This window comes from Zingiber officinale, chromosome 4B (genome assembly GCF_018446385.1).
Source record: "Zingiber officinale cultivar Zhangliang chromosome 4B, Zo_v1.1, whole genome shotgun sequence".
Classification (NCBI taxonomy): Eukaryota; Viridiplantae; Streptophyta; class Magnoliopsida; order Zingiberales; family Zingiberaceae; genus Zingiber; species Zingiber officinale.
In genome coordinates, this window is record NC_055993.1 from 112,247,244 (window position 1) to 112,270,164 (window position 22,921).

At 36.6% G+C, this 22,921-nt stretch overlaps 1 protein-coding gene across 1 annotated transcript; it reads right to left on the minus strand.

The window, feature by feature from the left end:
• Positions 1–1,078: 1,078 nt before the first annotated feature.
• LOC121977855 (acyl transferase 4-like) lies at positions 1,079–3,265 on the minus strand. The gene is made up of 2 exons (XM_042530266.1): positions 2,847–3,265; positions 1,079–2,085 (listed from the first exon to the last, which is right to left on the minus strand). Exons 1-2 carry the CDS (start codon positions 3,261–3,263, stop codon positions 1,249–1,251), a joined length of 1,254 nt encoding a protein of 417 aa, XP_042386200.1. The 5' UTR covers positions 3,264–3,265; the 3' UTR covers positions 1,079–1,248.
• Between the last annotated feature and the right edge of the window lie 19,656 nt (positions 3,266–22,921).

The window sequence follows — 22,921 nt, forward strand, 5'->3', positions numbered from 1 at the left end:
ACTCAATCACCACTGTGATCTAGATCTGATCCAAACTTAGGTTAGTAGGATCAATCGATTGAAAAGGGCTTCTAGTTGATCAAAATAGTGCAAACTCAGTCAGTAGTGTGATTTGATTAGATGCGGATGAGGCGGTCAGAGATTCAAATTGACCAATGATCGGTTGACTAGAAAACGCTAGCTATGTTAACATTATCTGATAACTAGGACTCTTTTGTGTGTGAAGCCAACATAACAAGTTAGCATAAGCGATCGACCGAAAAGGGCTTTTGTTGACCAAAAAGGACTTTCATTTGACTGAAAAGGACTTTTGGTCAACCCCAGTGTTGACATATTAGTAATCTTGAGATAACAAAGCACTACACGGAGGCAATCTATAAAAAGAGATCAAAGGTTCATGGCAGAAGTATGACATACTACAACACAAAATTATACTCTCCACATACGACTTTTCGTTGTTTAATGCTTTAGCTTTGTATTTGCACCTTGATACTATTGTAATTGCTATGGTAAGAAGTTTCTCCACCTCTAATGCTTTAGCTAAGAGGAGAGCAAGTCAATGGACTGCAAACCTAGGAGTTGAGAACTACGTTAAATTAAAATATCTCTTGGTATGTGTGTGATTGTGATTAGTTATTTTTACCTATTAATGTGTGTTTGTCCTTTCTAAAAACATAACAATGGAAAAAAGATTTTTATTTATAGGTTCGCTATTCACCCCTCCACCTTTAGCATCCTTTCCAAGGGTTATCAACACCCTAACACAGCGACCTTAAGCGATTGAATCACATAAACTTGGACATGCAATATCAAGCTCCTTTGAACGTACGTGTATGTTCTACCAAATCCCTGTGCAACTTAACACACACATTAAAAATACATACAAACCAAATTTAAATCCTTTGCCAAACACATCAAATAACACGATTGACCACAACCATTTAAGGCATGTATGCACTAACATTAATGTTCCATTTTAGAACATCATTGAGTCAATATTAGAAGCAAGTGTTACTCATAAATGTACTATGTTACAATGTCAAAAATAGCCATCACATTTTGCCATTGCTAAACAAGATTATTTTGACAATATTCTCAATGTAACTTCATAGATTGCAAATATGTATACATGATACTTTATTACAGATTGAAAGTAAAACTAGTTGCAACAATATTTGGTAGGATGATCCACTACTCGAGTGGAAAATCAATTTGTCCATTATGAGATAAATTTCAATATAACATTACCTACACATTTACGCATTTGTTGATTTCATCAATAAACCTTTGCTCATGCTCCTTCATGACTACTTGTCCTTCCAAACGCACACCGTCCTCAGGCAAAGGCTGCTTTAGAAGGATGCCACAAGTGAAGGAAAAGTCATGTGTTTTAGGGGAAATAGAGTTGGGCATTCCCCATCCATAGTCTGTTTTATAAAACTCTATCCATCTCCAATCTGACAAAGTCAAATTATTGTAGCTAATTGAAATCTTATATGGATCTTCCTTGAAGTTGCCTGAAGCCCATTCCTTAAACTTTGTTGGTAAACTTTCTTTAGCATCTCTAATGAGTCCGACTAATTCTGCAAGTGATGCCTTCATGATTTGCTCACCGGTTGCTGTGATAGTTAAGGGATAGACACAATTTCCATAATAGCCGGCCTTTGGCAGTTGGAACAATACATGACGAATATCAGCAGCAAAGGTGAGGCACACATCTCCAATGGCACTGATTGCCCGTGTTCGACATTTCCATATAATTGCAGCGATGACCTCAAAGGTGGTGAATTGATTGGATGTCTCTTTTGCAATTTTTTCCTTCAATCTTTCGATGGTTTGAATCGAGAAATCATACATGGAATTCACAATGTCAAACTTGGGTGTGAGAAGTGAAAGTGATGACTTCGAGAGCATTGGAGAGGCGGGAATCGTGTCTCTATACCAGATTGGATCGATAGAGGGATGAGTTTGACCGCAAGCAATCTCGCCTATGGCCTTTAAGAATTGTCCAACGCCGATGCCATCAAACACCAAGTGACTGAATTTGAGTCCAACAACAAATCCACCACATTGAAAATGGGTTACCTATGCTTGCACAATTTAATTAATTTGCATTATTATCTGAATAATAATTTATGATTATTAAATGAACTTTAAGAATTTTAAATTGCAGGAAAGTATCATTCAAAAACTTTTTTTTTTGCAGTTGTTTTACTTTACAACCAACGGACTGATTGATTCGGTATTTTATCTATTTTTTAAATATCTTTAATTTAATTTAGTATATTATTTATTCTTTAAATCTATCATAATGTTCATATTCAAGTTAAATTTTGCACTCACAGACTTCTTTTGCATCTACTATTAAAATACTGAAACCCTAAATCTATCAACGTTAAACACTGACCCCTCCTTGAGATATTATATGTTTGACTACTAAAAGACCATCAAGATGATCATCAAAGAGTGTTTTAGCCAACACAAATGATGTTTTTATGGTTAAGTAAGAGCATTAATGGTCTTCTATACGTGCATCATGAAATAATGGTGGTTTGTTATTGATATTTTAACCAATAGAAGATGATCAAAGTGTTTTAACTAAAATATCTTAATGACTTCTTTGATGTTTTTTTAGTGATTAAAATGATAATATATAAGACTCTCTATTAATGCCCTTATTTTTTATTTGACAATTAAAAGATCATCAGATAGCATCTACCTAAGTGTTTTGATCATGATCTCAAGTAAAGTGCCTCTAATTTATTATCTTCCTTTTTATTTCCACAAATTTATTTAACATGGGAAATATATTAGTTGTATAAATATACACACACATATTAACAAACCTGCATCATCAGTATCATTTCTTGTTGGTTCAGATGAGGGGGACAACTCGGAAGCAGCTCCTCTTTCACCACGCTACGGGGGATCGCCTCCCAGTCATTCAGGCTGCGATCAGTCACCGCCGCCTCCACAAACCAAACGCCCTCGCCATTGCAGGCCACCTCGACGTGGTCGTCGAAGGAGACAAGGCGGCCTGCTACGGGGTAGTACGGGACAAGAGCCTTGGCCAAGGCTTCCCGGATGACCTTCGCCGCAGATAATGACACGCCATGACGATGGTGCTCAAGGTTACTGTTTGGATACACGGAGATCATCTCCAGCATGAAGGCCAACCCCAGGGCGTGGTCGATGGAAGAGAGAGCGAGTGTGGCGCAAGGCGTTGGCTCACATGGTGCTACGAGCTCCTCCGCCACCTTCATCACCCAGGACGCCATGCTCATCTCCTACCCGCCCCCTTCACTTATATATATAATTCATTTTTCTCTTGAGAAGAATCGTGATAAATATTATACATATATATACATACACACGTATGTACCCTCCCCTTCACTCTCTCTATATATATGATTCTTTTTTTTCTCATGAGAATCGTGATAAATTATATTTAATATTTTGAGAAACATGCTATTAAAATAAAAATCCCAAGAAGTATTTGATTCCACATATATCAACGAGTGAATGATTGACAGATTAACTTTGCTATCAACTTGATTTCAATCATGCACTAGATGACAATAAGGATAAGGATGTAGTTCTAAGAGTGTAGGTGAGGGCAAACATCAAGAAAAGTGTTAAAATGACAGTCAAAAAATTTTCAATACTATCACTTCGACACTCAAATTAAAGATTAAAGAGGAAAATTTATATTAGAGTTTTAATGTATATAGGTGTGTATATATACCTTATTAAATGTTGGAAATGACCATCTTATATAGAGAAATAATAGACTTTTTCCTTCTGTTCTCATATTCTTTTATCATTATTAATTTCTTAAATAATAAGAGACTTATTTACGTCGTTGTCTTTTCCCTAAAGTAATATGAGATTTGCATGATGATTATTATTTTCTAGAAATAATCTGATATTTATACGATAGTTATCCTTTTATTGAAATGACCTTGCATCCTGAAGCGCGCCGCCAAGGAACTGAGAGGCTAAGGGGCTGGAAGGCCCAAAAGCCAGGAGGCTAAGGGACCAGGAGGCCCGAGAACCGAGAGGTCAAGGGGTCGAGAGGCCAAGAGACCGAGAGACCTGAGAGCCGAGATGCCAAGGGGCCAGGAGGCCCAAGAGCCGGGAGGTCAGAAACTAGGAGGCCTTAGAGTAGGGATGTCAAGGAACTAGGAGACCTTGGAGTAAGGAGGTCATGAACTAGGAGGCCTTGAACTAGGAATCCTCTCAACGCTTTATTTTGTAAGAACTCTCATTATTACAAATTCTGATATCTAACTGAAGACCTATTATTTTTTTCAATCGACACGATGATGAGTGCATAGCTAAACAAGCTGATGAAACTTACCACTGCATACTTGGAAGCATGCAAATTAGCCATTGTTGATCTTACTGAGGCGGCCCTCGAGGAAGGAACAACACTAGCTCTGGCTACGACCCTAACAAAGGTGGCTCCCCAATTGATGGCCAGAGCGCCAAGCCTGACGTGAGAAGTCGAGAGGTCTCTAGCCCATCGATCTGTCTCTTTAAGACTACCTTCATCCACAGGGTCAAAAGCCCCTCTCATTATTTTGAGGAAAAGACATCGCCTGTCTGGACCCTTGAGTGGCGACTTGGGCTTATCTGCCTCCACACAAGTCCCAGGCAGATCCCCAGGTCCACTGATTCATTCTCCAATTCAACCGCCAAACACGCTAGCCGGATTGGAGCACTACCCAGTTACTGATATGTGTATATTATATATGTTTTAAGTATTGTTTGACATACATATACTTGTATTTCATGTATATAATCTATGTTTATTGCACCATATTTCATTACTATATCATACTTCTATCCTATTTGTTCGAAGATATACTCTTTACTTGTTTTAATTGATAGGACGTAAATTGGAGTAAAAATGGAGCAAAGATGCATATTAGAGTGACCATACAGAAAATCAGCAATCTGGTCATGCCCCAGAGGCACGGTTGTGTGTCGGTTCAAGGGCAGGTCGTGCCCCATAGGAACGGGCGTGCCTCCCACTACAAACCATGCCAAGACATGGTCGTGCCCCCTGACATGATCGTGTCTTCCCTTGGAGGGGATTGTGTGTCATTCTAAACCCAACAGGTGGCGACCATGTGAATTCACACGACCATGTCTCCCTTGCATTGAAAAAGTAAGACATGGTCGTACCCCAAAAGCATGATCGTGTCTCTTCATAGAGGCAACCATGTGCCCAGCCGAAGCTAACATAGGCATGACCGTGTGAATACATGTGGTCGTGACATGGCCTCTACCTAGGGTCGTGTTCTCTCTTATATAAGGAAGGTTTTCTCTCCTTAAAAGGAACCTTGGTTTGGGGCTCTGCCCCCTTCTTTTAGGAGGGGTTTTCCCCTCTAGGGAAAACCCTATAGCCTCTATCTTCGTTGATCTTCACCTACGGAGCAAGCAAACACCTCTAACAATGCCCAATTTCATGGATAAGCATTTATCTTCTCTTTATTTCAAATATTAAGTTGTAGAATGTTATTTCTTTGTATATTGGTTGTGTCTTCCTTTGCAGTGCAGTAGATTCTCCGATTCTTAGGATGTAGGGAGTAGTTGTGATGCGATGTTGATTTATGAACTATGTATTTGCTTGTTTTCTTATTCAATGAAGTGTTTATGACTTGTTCTTAGCAATGTGTCTGGTACATATTTGACGAAATATGGGTGTAGTATATATTGGTGCAATTAGCATCAATTGTCAAACTTGAGTTTTGATGAATGAGTTAAATGTTATGTTATCTAACCTCTTTACCGAGTGTGCAAGAATTGACGGGTCTAGAGGACATGACACTAGGCTAAAGCCTAGTTAGATCTAAGGACTTGATAACTAGAACAAAGTCTAGATAGGTCAAGGATTGACCTGATATCTGGCAGGAAGTCTAGCTAGATCCATTGGACTTGACAACTAGCTGAAGTCCAGTTGGGTCTGTGGACCTGATAACTGGTAGGAAGCGACCTGATGGGTCAAGAGAAAATTCAAGTGACTATAAATGGTAAGTGAAAGTCAGCACTGACGGAGAGTGATCCAGTGAGGACGAGTCCTGTTGGCACTTAGGCGCTGATCCATCCTAGCTCTAACCTAGGATTTTAAGACTGAGGTCTTGAAAAGTGATCTCAAGATCAATGGATTAGATCAGGTTTGAGTTGGCTTTAAAACGGGTGCTCGAAGCTCAAAATACACAACTTCGATACGAGCTCAAACGATCATTCTCCTACTTCGTCTAAACGTTGCGGCTACACTTCTACTCTACTACGCCTGATTACTATCGGAAGACTGGCACCAACATACGAGCGCATCCGAGCTTCCACATTCTTGTTGGTAACGATAATTTATTTTTGTGCATACTTATTACATTTGCAAAAGGAAGTGTATGTAGGATCGTAAAGACACTAGGGAGGTGAATAGTATTCGTCATTTTTCTGGAAATCACGAGAATAATATGCAGCGGAAAATAAAACAATCGCTAACTCAAGTTTCTTTTACTTGGTTTGGGGCATTCAACGACTTTTATTCCAAGGCTCACACTCGTTGGGTGCTTTCGTTGGAAAATCACTATAATCACAAAATTATTACAAAATTGAGTACAATGAAGTAATTAAATTATACCAACAACAGAAGAATGAAAACTTAATTATTGGTTGTCGGAGTATCTTTTTGGTATCCCGGAGGCCTTTTTAGAGTAGCGTGCGAGTATGAAAGTCATTGGAATTGACAAAGTTGTTGGTTGAAGCTACCTTTTATAGCCCCATCTGGGCGCCTGGATCCACCCTTGGGCACCTGGATCCACCCTTGGGCACCTGGAGTATGCTGACGTGGCTGCACCTTGTCGAAAGTCTATCCTGCATACTTTATCCACCTCTGGGCGCCTAGACCGTGACGTATGATGGTCAAACAATGATCACCACCTTAACTAGTCATCTCCTATTGCACCCAGCTTATCCGGACGCCTGGATCTGAGCGCTTGGACAAGCTTTCAAGCGCCGAGAGCCCTTTTTCCATCTTTTTTTCCTGCGTCAAAGTGTTAGTGAAAATAACCTGCAACACAGAGTTAGAATAGTATAAAATAAATAAAATAATTATTAATTAGATTCTGTCTTCCCAAGACTTTGATCTAGTCATGGTCTCATGTTAGACTTTCCAAATGGCTCTAAGTTGGACCACGCGTATAGTCCCACCGGGACTCGTCATCACTAGATTTCTCTCCTCTAGTGACTTACCTCACTTATCATTTGCAGTCTCTTTGACCCATCAGGTCTTCCTGCTGGAATTGCACATCCAGACTTCAAGCAATCGTCTATAATTGAACATCCCAATTGGACTTCAGTCAACTGTCAGGTCTCGTAGACCCAACTAGACTTCCTACTAGAATCGCACATATGGACTTTATCCTAGTATCAAGTCCTTTAAACTCATCAATTTATGCACACTCGATAAAGAGTATTAGACAAACATAACTTCTAACTTTAAATAATTTATTATTCATCAAAATCTGAGTTTGACTATCAATGCTTATTGCACCAACAGTGTAGGTTTGTTACACTATCCTTTTTTCATTTTTGTACTCGATTCTCTCTTCTAGTCGTTTTGGAAGAGATTTTTAGTGGATTGTCTATCGATATGGTTCGAGAGATCGTGGGTCTTGGAATAAGAGTCAACAAAGGCTCCAAACCAAGTAACCGCTTGTGTTCATGTTCCCTTTTTTTCATTTATCTTTTCTACTGCACACTTTGTTACACCAAAAAAAAAGAAAGTTTTTAAATCACATGATTCACCCCTCTCTCTCACTTGCATCGGTCCTACAGCATATTGATTGTGATGGATTGGTCACCTTATAGAGGAGAAGCGCTAAATTGTATAACTACGGAGCCCTATGAAAGGGGGTAATCCGTTAAGCGAATTTTATAGAATGATCCTCTTGTGAAGAGACCGATTCACTACAAAAGAGTATCTAATTACAGTTTAGAGGGTTTCTTCCAAATTAATATTAGCAAGTGATTTGTGTAATCTAGAATTGTATGATCGAGGGGGTCCTGTGACAGAAAGTAACCCTTTAACCGGACTTTCTAGGTTATCTCTTCTACTTAGTTACATTAATCTATTGTTAGGAAGTAAATTGGATAACTCTATTATTGTATAACTGGGAGGCCTTAGAGTAACCCTTTAACTGGACTTTCTAGAGTTGCTTCTTAACTTAATAGCGTTAGAACTTGGGTAAACTCTTCAGTGCGATCTTCGTGGAGTTGAGCCAAACTTTAGTTAGAAATCCTACAAAGTGGCATGGAGGTAGGAAGATGAACAATGCATAGGGACATTAACTAGTATCATAGTAAAACTGAACTCCTAGAATCATTCCCCCCCAACCAACTCCTCTCTCTCTTACTCTCTTTCTCTCTCTCTCCCCTAATTCTCTCTCTCTCTCTCTTGATCTCTTTCCTTTAAACTCTCAACCAACCTTCCAATTGTCTAAATAATAAGTTTTTGGCCTTGTTGCTAGGGACTATTTTTATTAACATTAGTTGAATATCATTTGAGTTACTCTAGACATTTTTCTTTTTATATATATTTTCTTTCTTATTTTCATTATACATTTTATTTCTTATCTTTAATTCTATATTTATTTTTTTAAATCAATACAAAAATTCCTATTTATAATTTTATGACTACTCCCTGTGCTTTGTGATGTTATTGCTATTGTTTTAGGTGAGACTAAAAATTTTCTTTAACCATGGATAAGTACCTTTCTTGGCAACCTAGAGGCTTCAATGCAACTTATTATTTTGATGATGAGAAAATGTTGAACATCTACAGAGTATGTGGTAGTTTAACTCAACCAACGGTCATATGCCACCTCTTCTAAAAAGATGCTAGCCCTTCCACTTAATCAACTACTGACATCTGCAAGGTTTGTGGCACCTCATCCCATCCAGCTGCTTTATGTCACTTCTTCAAAAAGGTTGCTACATCTCCCATGGAACTTTAGAGTATATTCATTCCTAGTACTTTTAGTTATGACTGGGGGATCATCAAATTCAGAACTTTCAATCCCAGCATACTTCTGAGGAGAATGGGCAGTTACTATCACAACAACAGATCCCTAACCTACCTCAACACTTCAATTAAGATTAGATGGACCATCAAAATTTGAACTATAACTGCATACAAAATGTTGAGCATATTTCTCAAGTAAACCAAAGTCTATCAGAGTTTCAGGATAATTCATCATTAGACATACCACATCGTTAACAACCAGATGAGTCGACAAACTGGGAAGACTCCTAAGACATAGATAGTCCTTCCCCCAGTCAGATGAAAATCACATTACAAGATTTAGAGGAGATCCTAGTGCAACAAGGGATCTTATTTCTTCGATCCCTAGAACAAGTTGATGTGTCAAGTCCAAATTCAGAGTCTTAGTTAAATGATGTTTTAGAGGGGATGAATTATAAAGCTGATGACATTCCTGCTTATTATTCTTTGGCTCTATAGGACTCCTCTACTTATTTGCATGGTGATAATATATCTAACGATACTATGGGCATTGAAAGGACTTTTGATGAATGCTCGACCAACTTTATTGTTGTTCTTATTACAAATCTTGATAATGCATGCTTGATTGATGATGGGATTATAGATGAGGCAGATGTTGATATTAGTATATAGCCCTTCGAGTGGGAAGTGGTGGATAGCTAGAGACCCCAGAGCTAGACACTCTCATTTTTACCTATACCTAATTTTCTTTAGAACAAGGCCTCAACATCAATTGTACTAACTATGCTCTTGTCCTAGATACTTAAGTTGCACCATCTCCAAGATCCAGAGATAAATTTCAAAGAGAAGAAGAAGGAGAGAGCAATTTCTCATGATATGTTTCCCACGATGAAAGTTCTCTCCGCATTTTGGGCTATTAGTAGGAAAGTCTGGAGGTACCTCACTCCGGCAAGATCACGATTTAAGTGGACCAAATAAGGGGTCAAGTTAATGACCTAAAATAAGCATTTCTTGGAAGGTAACCGAAGTTTTTCTTTCTTGTTTTCATTTAATTTTTTTAGTTTCTTTTTAGTTTACTTTTCTTTCTTCATAATAACCGTAATTCCTCTACTTAGTTTTTCTTGTCTAATTTCTTTTTGTAGGTTTCAAAGTTGTGGAGGAATGTGAATACTAGATAGAGGAGTATCTTCAACATATAAATGTCTCAACCATTTGGAGGTCATCACTTGGTAACTTCTCTAATTTCAAAACCTCCTCTAAATTACATATCTTATTTTCATTAGGACAATGAAAATTTTAAGTCTGGGAGATGTGTTGGGTTTAGTTTAGTTTTTGTTACATTTCTTTTTACATAATAAAATTTTTCTAGTTGCATCATTTATCACATTATGATTGTTTATTCCTTAATGTAAAAAATACTAGCACACTTGTTCTAGATTTCATATGATTTATTGTTACTTATGGTGATAGTATGTTTAGTGATCTATCTTTTTCTATCCATGTTAGAATAAAGTGAGCAATGTTTTTACTATAAGAGTTTAAGTATTGGCCTTGTTTTAGAATCTCCCCACACCTTGCCTAGTTTTGATAGTAGATAACCTTGGAAATATTCATGATTCATAGAACTTGATTAGTACTAGTTTTTCTGTAGTGATTTCTCAAAGTATATTTTGGTTACTAGATGAGACTCAAATCATGTCAGCTCATTTAGAAAAATCTAAATATCCCTACATTTGCATTTATATGCATTCCTTTTCAAGTGTTACACCTTGCAATTAGTTAGAGAAAAAAATTAATAAGGGATATAAAAAATAGTTCTCATGAGTGGAAACTAGCGAGTTTTTCCTTTGAGACTGAGCTAGGTTACTAGAAAAATAACTGCTATGTGTCTCTTGATATCGAACACGCCTTTGAGACTTTGGGTAGATTGAGAAGGATGAACCAAGTGTGTAGTAGGTAAGTGTATATTGTTGAGAGTATAAGGAATACAGTGATATGATGACTTGACTAGGCTTACGGATTAAAACTTAATAAACTTAGGCTACTGTTTCACTAAGCACGGAGAACTATTTCTTAGGCCAAACTCAAACTAATTTTGTATCTTGCTTAACAATGAAATCATTTGATAGGATTAAACTAATTCGCTATAGATTATAATGCACTATTTAACCACATGAGTTAAGATACAATTTTTGCTTGAGGACAAGTAAAGGTTTAAGTGTAGGGGTGTGATGTATATAGATTATATATGTTTTTAGACATTTTTTGACGTACATCTGCTTATATTTCATATAGATAATTTATATTTATTGTACCATATTATATTACTATGTCATACCTCCATCATATTTGTTCGAAGATCTATTCTTTTCTTGTTTTGATTGACAGAATGTAAACTGGAGCAAAAATGGAGCAAACACACATTGGAGTGAATATAGAGAAAATAAGCAATTTGGTTGAGCCCTACATGGCGTGTGCCAACCCAAGGGTAGATCGTTCCCCATAGGCACAGTCATGCCTCCCACTAGAGACAATACCAAGACATGGTCGTACCCCCTAACACAACCGTGTCTTCCCTTGGAGATGACCATGTGCCATGTCAAACCCAACATGGGGTGGCCATGTGAATCCACATGGTTATGCCTCCCTTGCATCAAAGAAGCAAGACATAGTCATGCCCCAAAGGCATGATCGTGTCCCTCAATGGAGGCAACCGTGTGCCTAGCTGAAGCTAACATAGTCACGCCCGTGTGAATACACACGGTTGTGACATGGCCCGTGCCTAGGGTCGTGTCCTCCCCTATAAAAGGGGGGGGGGGGGGTTTCTCTCCTTAGAAGGAACCTTAGTTAGGGGCTCCGCCCCTTCCTCCCATCATTCGTCCTCCTCCAAAGCAAGGGAACACCTCCAACAACACCGGATTTCATGGATAAACATTGCTCTTCTCTTTATTTCAAGTATTGAGTTGTAAAATGTTATTTTTATATGTATTGATTGTGTCTCCTTTTGCAATGGAGTAGATTCTCTAATTCTTATGATGTAGGGAGTAGTTATGATGTGCGTGTGGTATATGCATGTGGATTGTGATGGATTGGTCACCTTGTAGAGGAAAAGTGCTAGATTGTATAACTGCGGAGCCCTATAAAAGGGGTAATTCGTTAAGCGAAGTTTCTAGAATGATCCTTTTACAAAGAGATTGATTCACTACAAAAGAGTATCTAATTAGAGTTTAGAGGGTTTCTCCTAAATTAATATTAGGAAGTGACTTGTGTAATCTAGAATTTTATGACCGGGAGGCCCTGTGACAGAGGATAACCCTTTAACCAGATTTTATAGGTTACCTCTTCTACTTAGAGGGTGTTTGGCTAAACTTACTAAAAAAAGCTTATAAGTTCGTACAACTTATAAGTTGTTTTAGGAGCTTATAAGTTGTTAGGTCTTATTTTAAAAATAAGTTGTTAAAGTGTTTGGGTGAACTTATTACAATCAACTTAAAGATATTGATGTGTTTGGTATTATAAGATCTTTTTATTAATAAAATTACCAAAAAGGGTATAATACTATTAATAGAGGGTTTTGAGATTTTTATTAATAGAGGATTTTGGGTGAATTTCTGCACCGGGGGAGAGAAAATTAGAAAGAGGCGTTGGCGGAGAAGATGACACAATGTTAGAAGAAAAGTCGGCGGAGATAAAAAAATATTAGGCTTATAAAAATTTATGGAGGATAAGATGGGGATTTATGAAATTATATAAGAATATTTTAGAGAAACAAATTATTAAAATAAGATCTTTTTTTAAAAAGTAGGGTCTTCCATACTTTTTTAAAAACAGCTTATAAGCTCCAAAACAGCTTATTTTGACAGCTTATAAGCTGTTTGAAAAAAAATTTACCAAATAAATTTGAAGAGCTTATAAGCTCCAAAACATCTTATAAGCTATTTTAGAGAGCTTATAAGCTCAGCCAAACACCCTCTTAGTTCTATTAATCTACCATTAGGAAGTAAATTGGACAACTCTAGGATTATATGAGTGGGAGCCTTAGGGTAACCTTTTAACTTGACTTTTTAAAGTTGTTTCTTTACTTAGAACTTGGGTAAACTCTTCGGTGTGATCTTCATAGAGTTGATCCAAATTTTAGTTAGAAATTCTACAAAGTGTAGGCATGGAGGTAGAGAGATGAACAATGCATAGGGACATTAATTAGCATCATAGTGAAACCGAACTCCTAGAATCATTCCCCCCAAACCAACTCCTCCCTCTCTTACTCTCTTTCTCTCTCTTCCCTCTCTCTCTATCCCAACTCTCTCTCTTAATCTCTTGCCTTCAAGCTCTCAACCAACCTTCTAATTATCTAGATAGCTCACCATGTGAAGTCAACTAGTGCTTATTTAACAGTCCATGTGGGATTGATATTTTTGTTATTGATGACATAATCATACACTTATGGTAGCATAACAATTACTACCAATTTTTCCCTAGTGCCTCTCCCACCATCTCCTAGGACCCTAGTCTTCCCGCCCTTTGTTGAATAAGGAACTTCTCGCATGCAAGTGGGTCCCTTGTATGCTCCTGTATATCCAAGTCCTTCGAGTCATCGGGAGAATTCTCTTGGTGAAGAGGGGGTCCCTCTCATAGTGGAGTTATCCCAAGACATAGTTTAAAAAGAGTACAGGATGAACCTCACCCTTTATGGCCGAACAGACTTCTTATGGAAGAACAAGGAAGCAGCAACCAAGGGCATGCCCATCCAAGCTTTAGCAGAGGAACTTCTGTAGGATAGGGCTAAGCACATGTCCCAACTAATGATATTTGGCTAATGATACCCCAAGATCCATCAAGGTCGGTGAGATCCATAAGCCCGCATAGCAGAACTGGAGACCCAGTTAGCCATAGCTCCTTCTCAAGAAGTTTTGACCATCGCTCAGGAGGAAGTAATCACCGCACAATCAGAAGTTGATTTCGTGAAGAGACAATAAGTAGACCCTGCTTTTGACCAGGCAATGATCACCTTACTGAGGGGGATAGTGGAGATGATGGAGGGGAGAATTAGTCTAGCGCATAATGTGAGGTAGTTGCAGAAGGAGATAGACATGTTAACAGCTACAAATGACCATCAAATGAAACTAGAAGTCATGACCATTCATACTAATTTAGAGGCCATCCAACAGGAGCTAGGGCTTTTGAAAGTGAGATCCACTCGAGGGGAGGTCAAGTCAGCCAAAGACCTAGTGGAAGCCCGACGATAAGATTTGGAGACCTTCCTTGTCGTAGTCGAGGATGCCCGAGTCGAGGTATGGAACCAGGAGACATCCTTATTGGAACTACAAGCCTCCGTGTCGATGCTTGAAGCTCATGGAGAGTAAGGTGTCAGAGTTTGAGGAGCACTAGGCAGGAGAATATGAGTGTTGGGTCATCAGGAAAAAAGAATTCTTTCGATCAAAGGAGTTTTATAATATGGACAACACCTACTTTGTCCGAATGGTGTAGCGTGGAATTGATGACACCCTGACAAAACTGGTGGAGACTGGGAAGCTTCCCATTGACTCCCCCCTCCTAGTCATCAACCTTTTGAAAATCAACGAGAGAATCCCTGATAAGGATGATATTGATTTTTTAGATGTACTTATATGATGTTTACCCTTTATAACAACTTCTTTTGAATATGATGAAATTTAGTAATTTTTTTATTTTCCGCTATGATTGTAGAGACCATGTAGGATCTGGACCTTGACTTCATCCGAGTCTAGGGGAGTTTGGACCTTGAAAAAGACAAGATGATATGGTACTTGCTCTACCCTTATACGAAAGGGAGTTCACTATCATAGTTTGAGGGATCCCAACCCGACAATGTCCGAGCCTGGGAAAGTGAGTCTTGAAAAGGACAATGTGATACGGTACTAACTCGACCCTTATATGAAGGGGAGTCCGTTACCATAGCCTGGGGGATCTCGATCCCAACTTCATTCGAGTCGAGGGATTTGGGGCCCTGAATATGATAAGACAATATTGTACTCGCTTGACCCTTGTACAAAGGAGAGTCCGCTATCATAGCCTAAGGGATCTTGACCCCAACTATGTCCAAATTCAGGAAAATTTGAGCCTTTAAAAATATAAGGCGATACGATACTCATTTGACCCTTATACGAAGGGAAGTCAACTACCATAGCATAGGGGATCTCTGTTGGTGCAATATCCCTTAGTTCAAGGTTGACCAGGTTGACTAAGCTTGAATTGGCTCAAGCTTGAGCCAAAATGTGTGAGTTTCGATGTTTGACAATATATGAAGATTGTTTTGACAATGTATAGAGATTACAGGTGCAATCGTCAGTTTGGGGAGATTGTTGGAACAATTTCTCTCTGGTCAATGTTTGACCAGGTTGATAATAAGAAGAATTAAGCAGGTCAAGATTGACTGGATACTTGGCTGGGAAAGTCCTAACTAGAGGTTAAGCAAGAATAAATCCAACGAAGAGGTTGGCAGAAGAGGAAAATCCAAGTGGGTCATTGTTAACCAGACACTTGGTGTTGGAAGTCCTAGTGAGTGAAGCTAAGCAGCTAGAAATCCTGGTGAGTGAAGCCAGGTGATGGCAAAGTCCTAGTGAGTGAAGCTAGGTAGCTGGAAATCCTAGTGAATGAAGTCAGGTGATGTGAAAGACCTAGTGAGTGAAGCTAGACAGATAGAAATCCTAGTGAGTAAAGTCAGGTGGAAGCCCTAGTGAGTGAATTTAGGCAATAATAATATCCTAGTGAGTGAAGTCAGGCAATGAAAATCTGAGTGGGCCAAGGATGACCTGACATATGGTGATTGGAACTCCAAGTAGGTCAAAGGATCGACCGGATACTTGGCACAAGGAGAAAAGTCCAAGTAGGTCAAGGGATTGACCGGACACTTGGTCAAGAAGTCCCAGCAGGTCAAGGTTAACCGGATGCTAGGCAATGAGGAGTACCAACATGTCAAAATTGACTGGATGTTTGGTTTGGAAACCCTAGACTTGAGTTAGGCAAGTTATGGTTGATCAATCGATCAGGTGATTGATTGAACCAGAGCTCAATTGATCAGTTGATCAATTGGGAGTGTGCTACAAGTGAAAGTAGCTCAATTGATCAGCCGATCGATTGGGAAGACCTTCTCACGAGCACAGAGAGGTTCCCAATCGATCAGCCGACCGATTAGGCCACGTCGATCGATCAACCGATCGATTGGAGCTAGATTTCTCATAGGAATGGGAGGAAGCCTGAATCGATCAGTCAATCGATTCAGGGTTTTCCAATGACAGCATAGAGGCTCTCTGAATCAATCGGTCGATTGATTCAAGCCTCTCCATTCGATTGGTCAATCGATTGAGATATGACCGTTATGTAGGATGCAGGTTTTGGACAGCTGGGATTACTGGGATCTGACGTGGTAATCGATTGGGAGGAGGTACAATCGATTGGGAGTCCTAGATTGCAGAATATAAAGGTGACAGTGAGCTCAAATGAGGCAGCGCTTACATGAGTTCTTCTTCCCTTATTCACACTCATCATCGCCAGTACTTGAAGCGTTCTTGGGACAAGTGTTGTTGCACTCCCAAGAGTCAAGAGGCATCCTCAAGCTACACAAGATCAAGCAAGAAGAGGTTTTCTTTTGTATTTATTTCTTGCTTTGAGCTGTATCTTGTTGTGTGAGTGTTGTACGAGGTTTCTCCGCCTCCGGTAGTTCCGAGGAGTTATTTTCTTAGTGGAGAGTGTGCTCGGTGTGTGGATCCTTGGATTAGTTATCTCTTTTTGAGGTGGATATCAAGTAAATCGACGTGTTAGCATTGGAGAGCTTGATGCTTGACTTCGATTCAATCTGCTGCAAACAAATATCTGCGAAGCAAGCGAATGAGCGAGACAACCTATTCACCCCCTGCCTCTAGCTCCGAAGTAACCCAACAATCGCAACCTCGATTATGTCTGAGTCTGAAAGAATTTAGGCCTTGAAAAGGGTAAGACGATATGGTAGTCACTCGATCCTTGTACAAAGGGGAGTCTGTTGGTTGCTATGCGGAATATCATACCGGTTCCCCTGTACAAAAATCTTATACAAGTCCTGAACCTTTATGAACAACCTATTGTGTTCTTTAGAAATTAAATTAGGAATCGCAAACAGAACTTAACATTATTGATTCCAAATTTAACTTATCTGTTCTTAGTGGTTTAAACTTGGATCGCAAACGATGCTTAACATTATTGATCCAAAGCAACGCATGTTACAAATTCAATTAAATATTAATTTCTAAAATTGGCTTCCAGGATTGCATGACGAGGCACTAGGCCTTCTTGGGTATGGGATCATCCACCACCGCCTAGACAAAGTCTTTTAAAGAAATTTAATATTTAATTTCCTTATATAACCCTAGGTTTAACCAAAAGGAACAATCGAATCACAAATTCGAAAAACAAAAAAAACACAAACTCGAATCACAAATTCGAAACCTAGAATCATATGCCTCTTGTGTTTGGTATTTCAAAAACCTACAAAGAAATCTAGTATGATGCGGAAAATAATTACTAGTTATACCTTTCTTTGTAAGCAACAACCTCTTGATCTTCTATCGTATTCCTCTTCTTATCTCGGACGTTGTGTGGGCAACGATCTACTGAGATGAAAACCACCAAGATAACTTCCTTCTTCTATGTTTCGGCCATCAACCTTCAAGCTCCAAGGGATGCAAGAGCAAAGCCTCCTTTCTCTCCTTCTTCAAGCAAAATCCGGCCACCACAAGAGCTCCAAGAGATGTTGAGGTTTGGCCACAAGAAGAAGAAAGGAGAAGAGAATAGGGCTGGCCACACCAAGGAAGAAAAGAGAGAGGAATAATAGAATATGTGTTGTGAGATGAGGCACCTCTACCCTCTCTTTTATATTACTTGGTCTTGGCAAATAAGGAAATTTAATTATAATTAAAATCTCCTTATATTCCTTGCCATAGGTTAATAAGGAAAATTTAATTAAAAATTCTTTTTAACCCATGCTATGACCGGCCGCATCACATGCTCCAAATAAGGCAAGTTTTAAACACAAAATTAAAACTTCCTTATTTGTTTCTGAAAATTTTTAAAATAAAAATTTCTCTATTAATTTTCCCTTCATGGTTGGTTATAAAAGGAAATTTTATAAATTAAAAATCTCTTTATTAAAACATGTGGATGATTTCCAAAAAGGAAAGTTATCTTTAAAATTAAAATTTTCCTCTCAATCTATAAATAAGGAAAGATATCAAATCTTTTCTTAATCTTTTGTAGAAACTATAATAGGAAAGATTTAATTTTAAAACTCTCTTTTAAATCATTAAGATGGTTACAAAAAAGAAAAGTTTTATCAAAAATTAAAATCTTCCTTTTAACAACAAATAAGGAAAGATATCAAACCTTTCACTTAATCTTTTGTAGAAAGCTATAAAAGGAAATATTTAAATTTTAAACTCTCTTTTAAACCATGATATCCACATAAGAAAAGATTTTAAAAAAATAAAATCCTTTTATTTTCTTGTGGCCAGCCCACCTAGCTTGAGCTTCAAGCATTGGTCGACCACCACAATGGCTCAACCCTTTGTCTTTGACCGACCCAAGCTTGGACTCCAATCTTGGCTTGGCTGGCCACCTAAGGTTGGGTAAGAAGGTGGGTATTTGGTGGATATAATTCTCTATATATAAGAGGCTACGATAGGGACCGAGAGGAGGAATTGGTTTTGGTCTCCCGATGAAATTAAGCTTCCTGTGTTCGCCACGAACATCTTAATTTCATCAATAATAATTCATACCACTAAAGAATTATTATTGAACTACCACACCAATCCCAAATTACATTTTGGGCTCCTTCTTATTATGAGTGTGTTAGTCTCTCAGTGTTTAAGATATCGAATGTCCACTAATTAAGTGAGTTACTGACAACTCATTTTAATTAATATCTTAGTCCAAGAGTAGTACCACTCAACCTTATCGTCATGTCGGACTAAGTCCACCTGCAGGGTTTACATGACAATCCTTATGAGCTCCTCTTGGGGACATTATCAACCTAGATTACTAGGACACAGTTTCCTTCTATAATCAACAACACTCACTATAAATAATATCATTTCCCAACTTATCGGGCCTCTTGATTTATCAAACTAAATCTCACCCATTGATAAGTCAAAGAAATAAATACTAGATATATGTGTTTGTTATTATATCATGATTAAGAGCATACACTTCCATAATAACAAAAGGTCTTGTTCTTTTATTCAGTCAGTATAAAAAGAACTTACCTTAAATGATCTTGCTCAATACACTCAGAGTGTACTAGTGTAATTTTATAGTTAAGATAAACTAATATCAAATTACATTACGACTATTCCAATGGTTTGTTCCTTTCCATCTTAGTCGTGAGCTACTGTTTATAATTTATAAGGAATTGATAACATGATCTTCTGTGTGTAACACCACACACCATGTTATCTACAATATAAATTAATTGAACAACTACACTTAGCATATAAATGTAGACATTTGACCAATGTGATTCTTTATTTCAAAATAAAATGTTTATAAAAGGCTAGACTTTTAGTATACACTCTAACAATCTCCCACTTATACTAAAAGACTATAATACATAAAAACTGCCATATATCTGATTCTCATTCCTTCAACATGCCGATTGAAAGCTTTCGCCAGAAGGGTCTTAGTGAAAGGATCTGCCAGGTTATCCGCTGATGCAATCTTGGCGACAACAACTTCTCCTCACTTAACGATGTCTCGTATAAGGTGGTACTTGCGCTCTATGTGTTTACTTGCCTTATGGGCTCATGATTCCTTCGAGTTTGCTACTGCACTGCTATTATCACAATAAATTGTGATGATTTTGGGCAAACCAAGAATTACATCTAAGTCCATTAGGAAGTTCCTGAGCCACACAGCTTCTTTAGCTGCCTCAGAGGCTGCCACATACTCAGCTTCCATGGTTGAGTCAGAAACACATTTCTGCTTAACACTCTTCCATGCAATGGCTCCGCTCCACCTCCTAAAGTAAACACATAGCCTGATGTAGACTTACTATTGTCCCTATCTGATTGGAAGTCAGAATCTGTGTATCCCACAGGGAGCAAATCATCTGCTTGGTAAACTAGTATATAATCTCTAGTCCTTCTCAGGTACTTTAATATATGTTTTACAACTGTCCAATGTCCTTGTCCAGAGTTACTTTGATATCTGCTAACCATGCCCACGGTAAAACAGATATCCGGTCTCGTGCACAACATAGCATACATTAGGCTTCCTACAGCCGAAGCATAAGGACTGCCTTCATGTCCTCTATCTCCTTTGATGTTTTCGGAGACATCTCTTTAGATAAAGCTACTCCATGTCTAAAAGGTAAAAAACCTTTCTTGGAGTCTTGCATGCTAAAACGAGCAAGGATTGTATCAATATATGAAGCTTGGGACAAGCACAACATCCTTTTCTTACGATCCCTTATTACTTTGATCACAAGAATATGTGTGCATTCTCCTAAGTCTTTCATATCGAATTGTTTGGACAATCATACCCTTACTTCCGACAACACTTTGATATTGTTTCCAACTAACAAAATGTCATCTACGTATAGTACAAAAAATACCACCACGTTTCCATCACACTTCTTGTATACACAAGACTCATCCGGACACTAAATAAATCCATATGACTGGATTACTTCATTAAACTGGATGTTCCAAGACCTTGAAGCTTGCTTCAGTCCATAAATAGACCGATTTAGCTTGCACACTAGATGTTCTTTGCCTTTTTCAATGAACCCCTCTGGTTGCTTCATATGAATGTTTTCTTCAAGACTTCCGTTAAGGAAAACTGTTTTTATTTTAAAAAATTATTTTAAAAAATTCTTTAAAAATAATTTTAAAAATTCTTTAAAAATTATTTATAAAACAATTATTTTAAAAATTCTTCTAAAAATTATTTTAAAAATTATTTTAAAAACTAACTTAAAAATTAGTTTTAAAATTGTTTTAAAAAAAAATTAAACTTTTTTTTAAAATTATTTTTAAAAAATTTTAAAAATTTTTTAAAATTATTTTAAAGAATCTTTATAAATTCTTCAAAAATTCTTGAAAAAATATTTTAAATATAAAAAATAATTTAGACAAAATATTATTTTAAAATTTATTTTAAACTTAAAAAGTATTTTAGTTTTCTTGAAACTTAAAATTATTTTAAATTCTGTTAAACTTAAAAATTATTTTAAAAATTATTTTAAAAATTATCTTTAGTTTAACTTAAAAACTATCTTAAAAATTATGTTAAACTAACTTAATCAAAACTAAAACTAAAATTAAAAATAAAATTTAAAATCAACTTAACTAAAAATTAAATTAAATTAAATTAATATTAATTAAATTAAATTTAAAATTTTCTAAACTAAATTAAACAAATTAAATTATGTTAAACTTAAAACTTAAATTAAGTTAAAAAATTAAACTTTAAACTGAAAATTTAAACTTAAAATAAAACTTAAATTTAAAATTAGAATTAAACTTTGAAATTAAATTTTATTTATGTTAAACATAAACTAAACTCAAACTTAAAGTTAAATTAAAATTAATTATAAGTTAAATGTATTTAAACAACTTATTTAATTTACTTAATTCCTATTCTTATTTAAAAAAAATAACAGATTAATTAATCTACTAATTTATTCAACTTTGAATTAATACTGACTACAAACTTAATTAATCGTACTGAAAATTAGAATCATTTAAATTAAAATTTAAAAAATTTAAATAAAAATTAAATTAAATTAAATTAAAACCAAAATTAAAATTAAAATTATTTAAATTAAATTAAAATCAAAATTAAAATTATTTAAATTAAAATTAAATTAAATTAAATTAAAATCAAAATGAAAAGTATTTAAATTAAATTACATTAAAATCAAAATTAAAATTAAAATTATTTAAATTAAAATCAAATCAAAATTAAAATAAAAATAAAAATAAAAATAATTTAAACCAAAATTAAATTAAATTAAATTTAATTTAATTAAAACCAAAATTAAATTAAATTATTTTAATTAACATTAAATTAAAATCAAAATTAAAATTATCTAAATTTAAATTAAAATATATTAAATTAAATTAAATTCAAAATTAGAATTAAAATTATTTAAATTAAATTAAAATCAAAATTAAAATAAAAATAATTTAAATTAAAATTAAATTAAAATTAAAACAATTTAAATAAAAATTAAATTAAATAATTGGGTTCGGCTGAGCCCTATTTTAGTTGGCCGCAATCACTCAAGCGAATGGAGCAGTGGAAGATCCAAAGGAAACCTGGAGCTATTTATACGCTGCAGGTAGAGGGCTCCCTCCATGATGTAGAGGGCGCCCTATGATATAGAGGGCGCCCTCCATAGCATTGAGGGTGCCCTCGACCTAGCCAAAGTGGTCATTCGTAGCGGATAAAGTTTTATCCGTGCCACCTCGCTGGAAGCGCCCTCCATACCCTTGGAGGCACCCTCAAGATGTAGATAGAATTTCTAGAAGCTATAAAAAGACCCCTGGAGCTAGGAAATAATCAATCAACTCTTGTATCAACTTCCTAGAAATAGTCTGAGCGTTCAAAGATTGTAAGAGGCTTCTCCGCCTACACAAAGGAGTTTTTCTAGTGTTGTCATTGTCTTTGATTAACAACCACCCCGGTTGTAAGTAAAATTTTGAGTCTCTTCTTTCAGTTTTTGTATTGTTTATTTTTATTATACTATTACTGCTAACCCAAGTCCAAAGTTCGAGAAAGGTCTTGATTTATATTTTCAGGTTATTCAACCCCCCCTTCTAGCCGACCTACCCGGACCTACAGATATGGATAGTTTAAATTAGATTCATTATGCTTATG

Bases quoted from the DNA above. Each gene is read 5' to 3' on its own strand.
- LOC121977855 (XM_042530266.1), bottom strand. From the start codon at position 3,263: ATGAAGGTGGCGGAGGAGCTCGTAGCACCATGTGAGCCAACGCCTTGC. The intron at 2,086-2,846 runs GTTTGTTAATAT...GTGCAAGCATAG, and splicing joins AAATGATACTGATGATGCAG to GTAACCCATTTTCAATGTGG.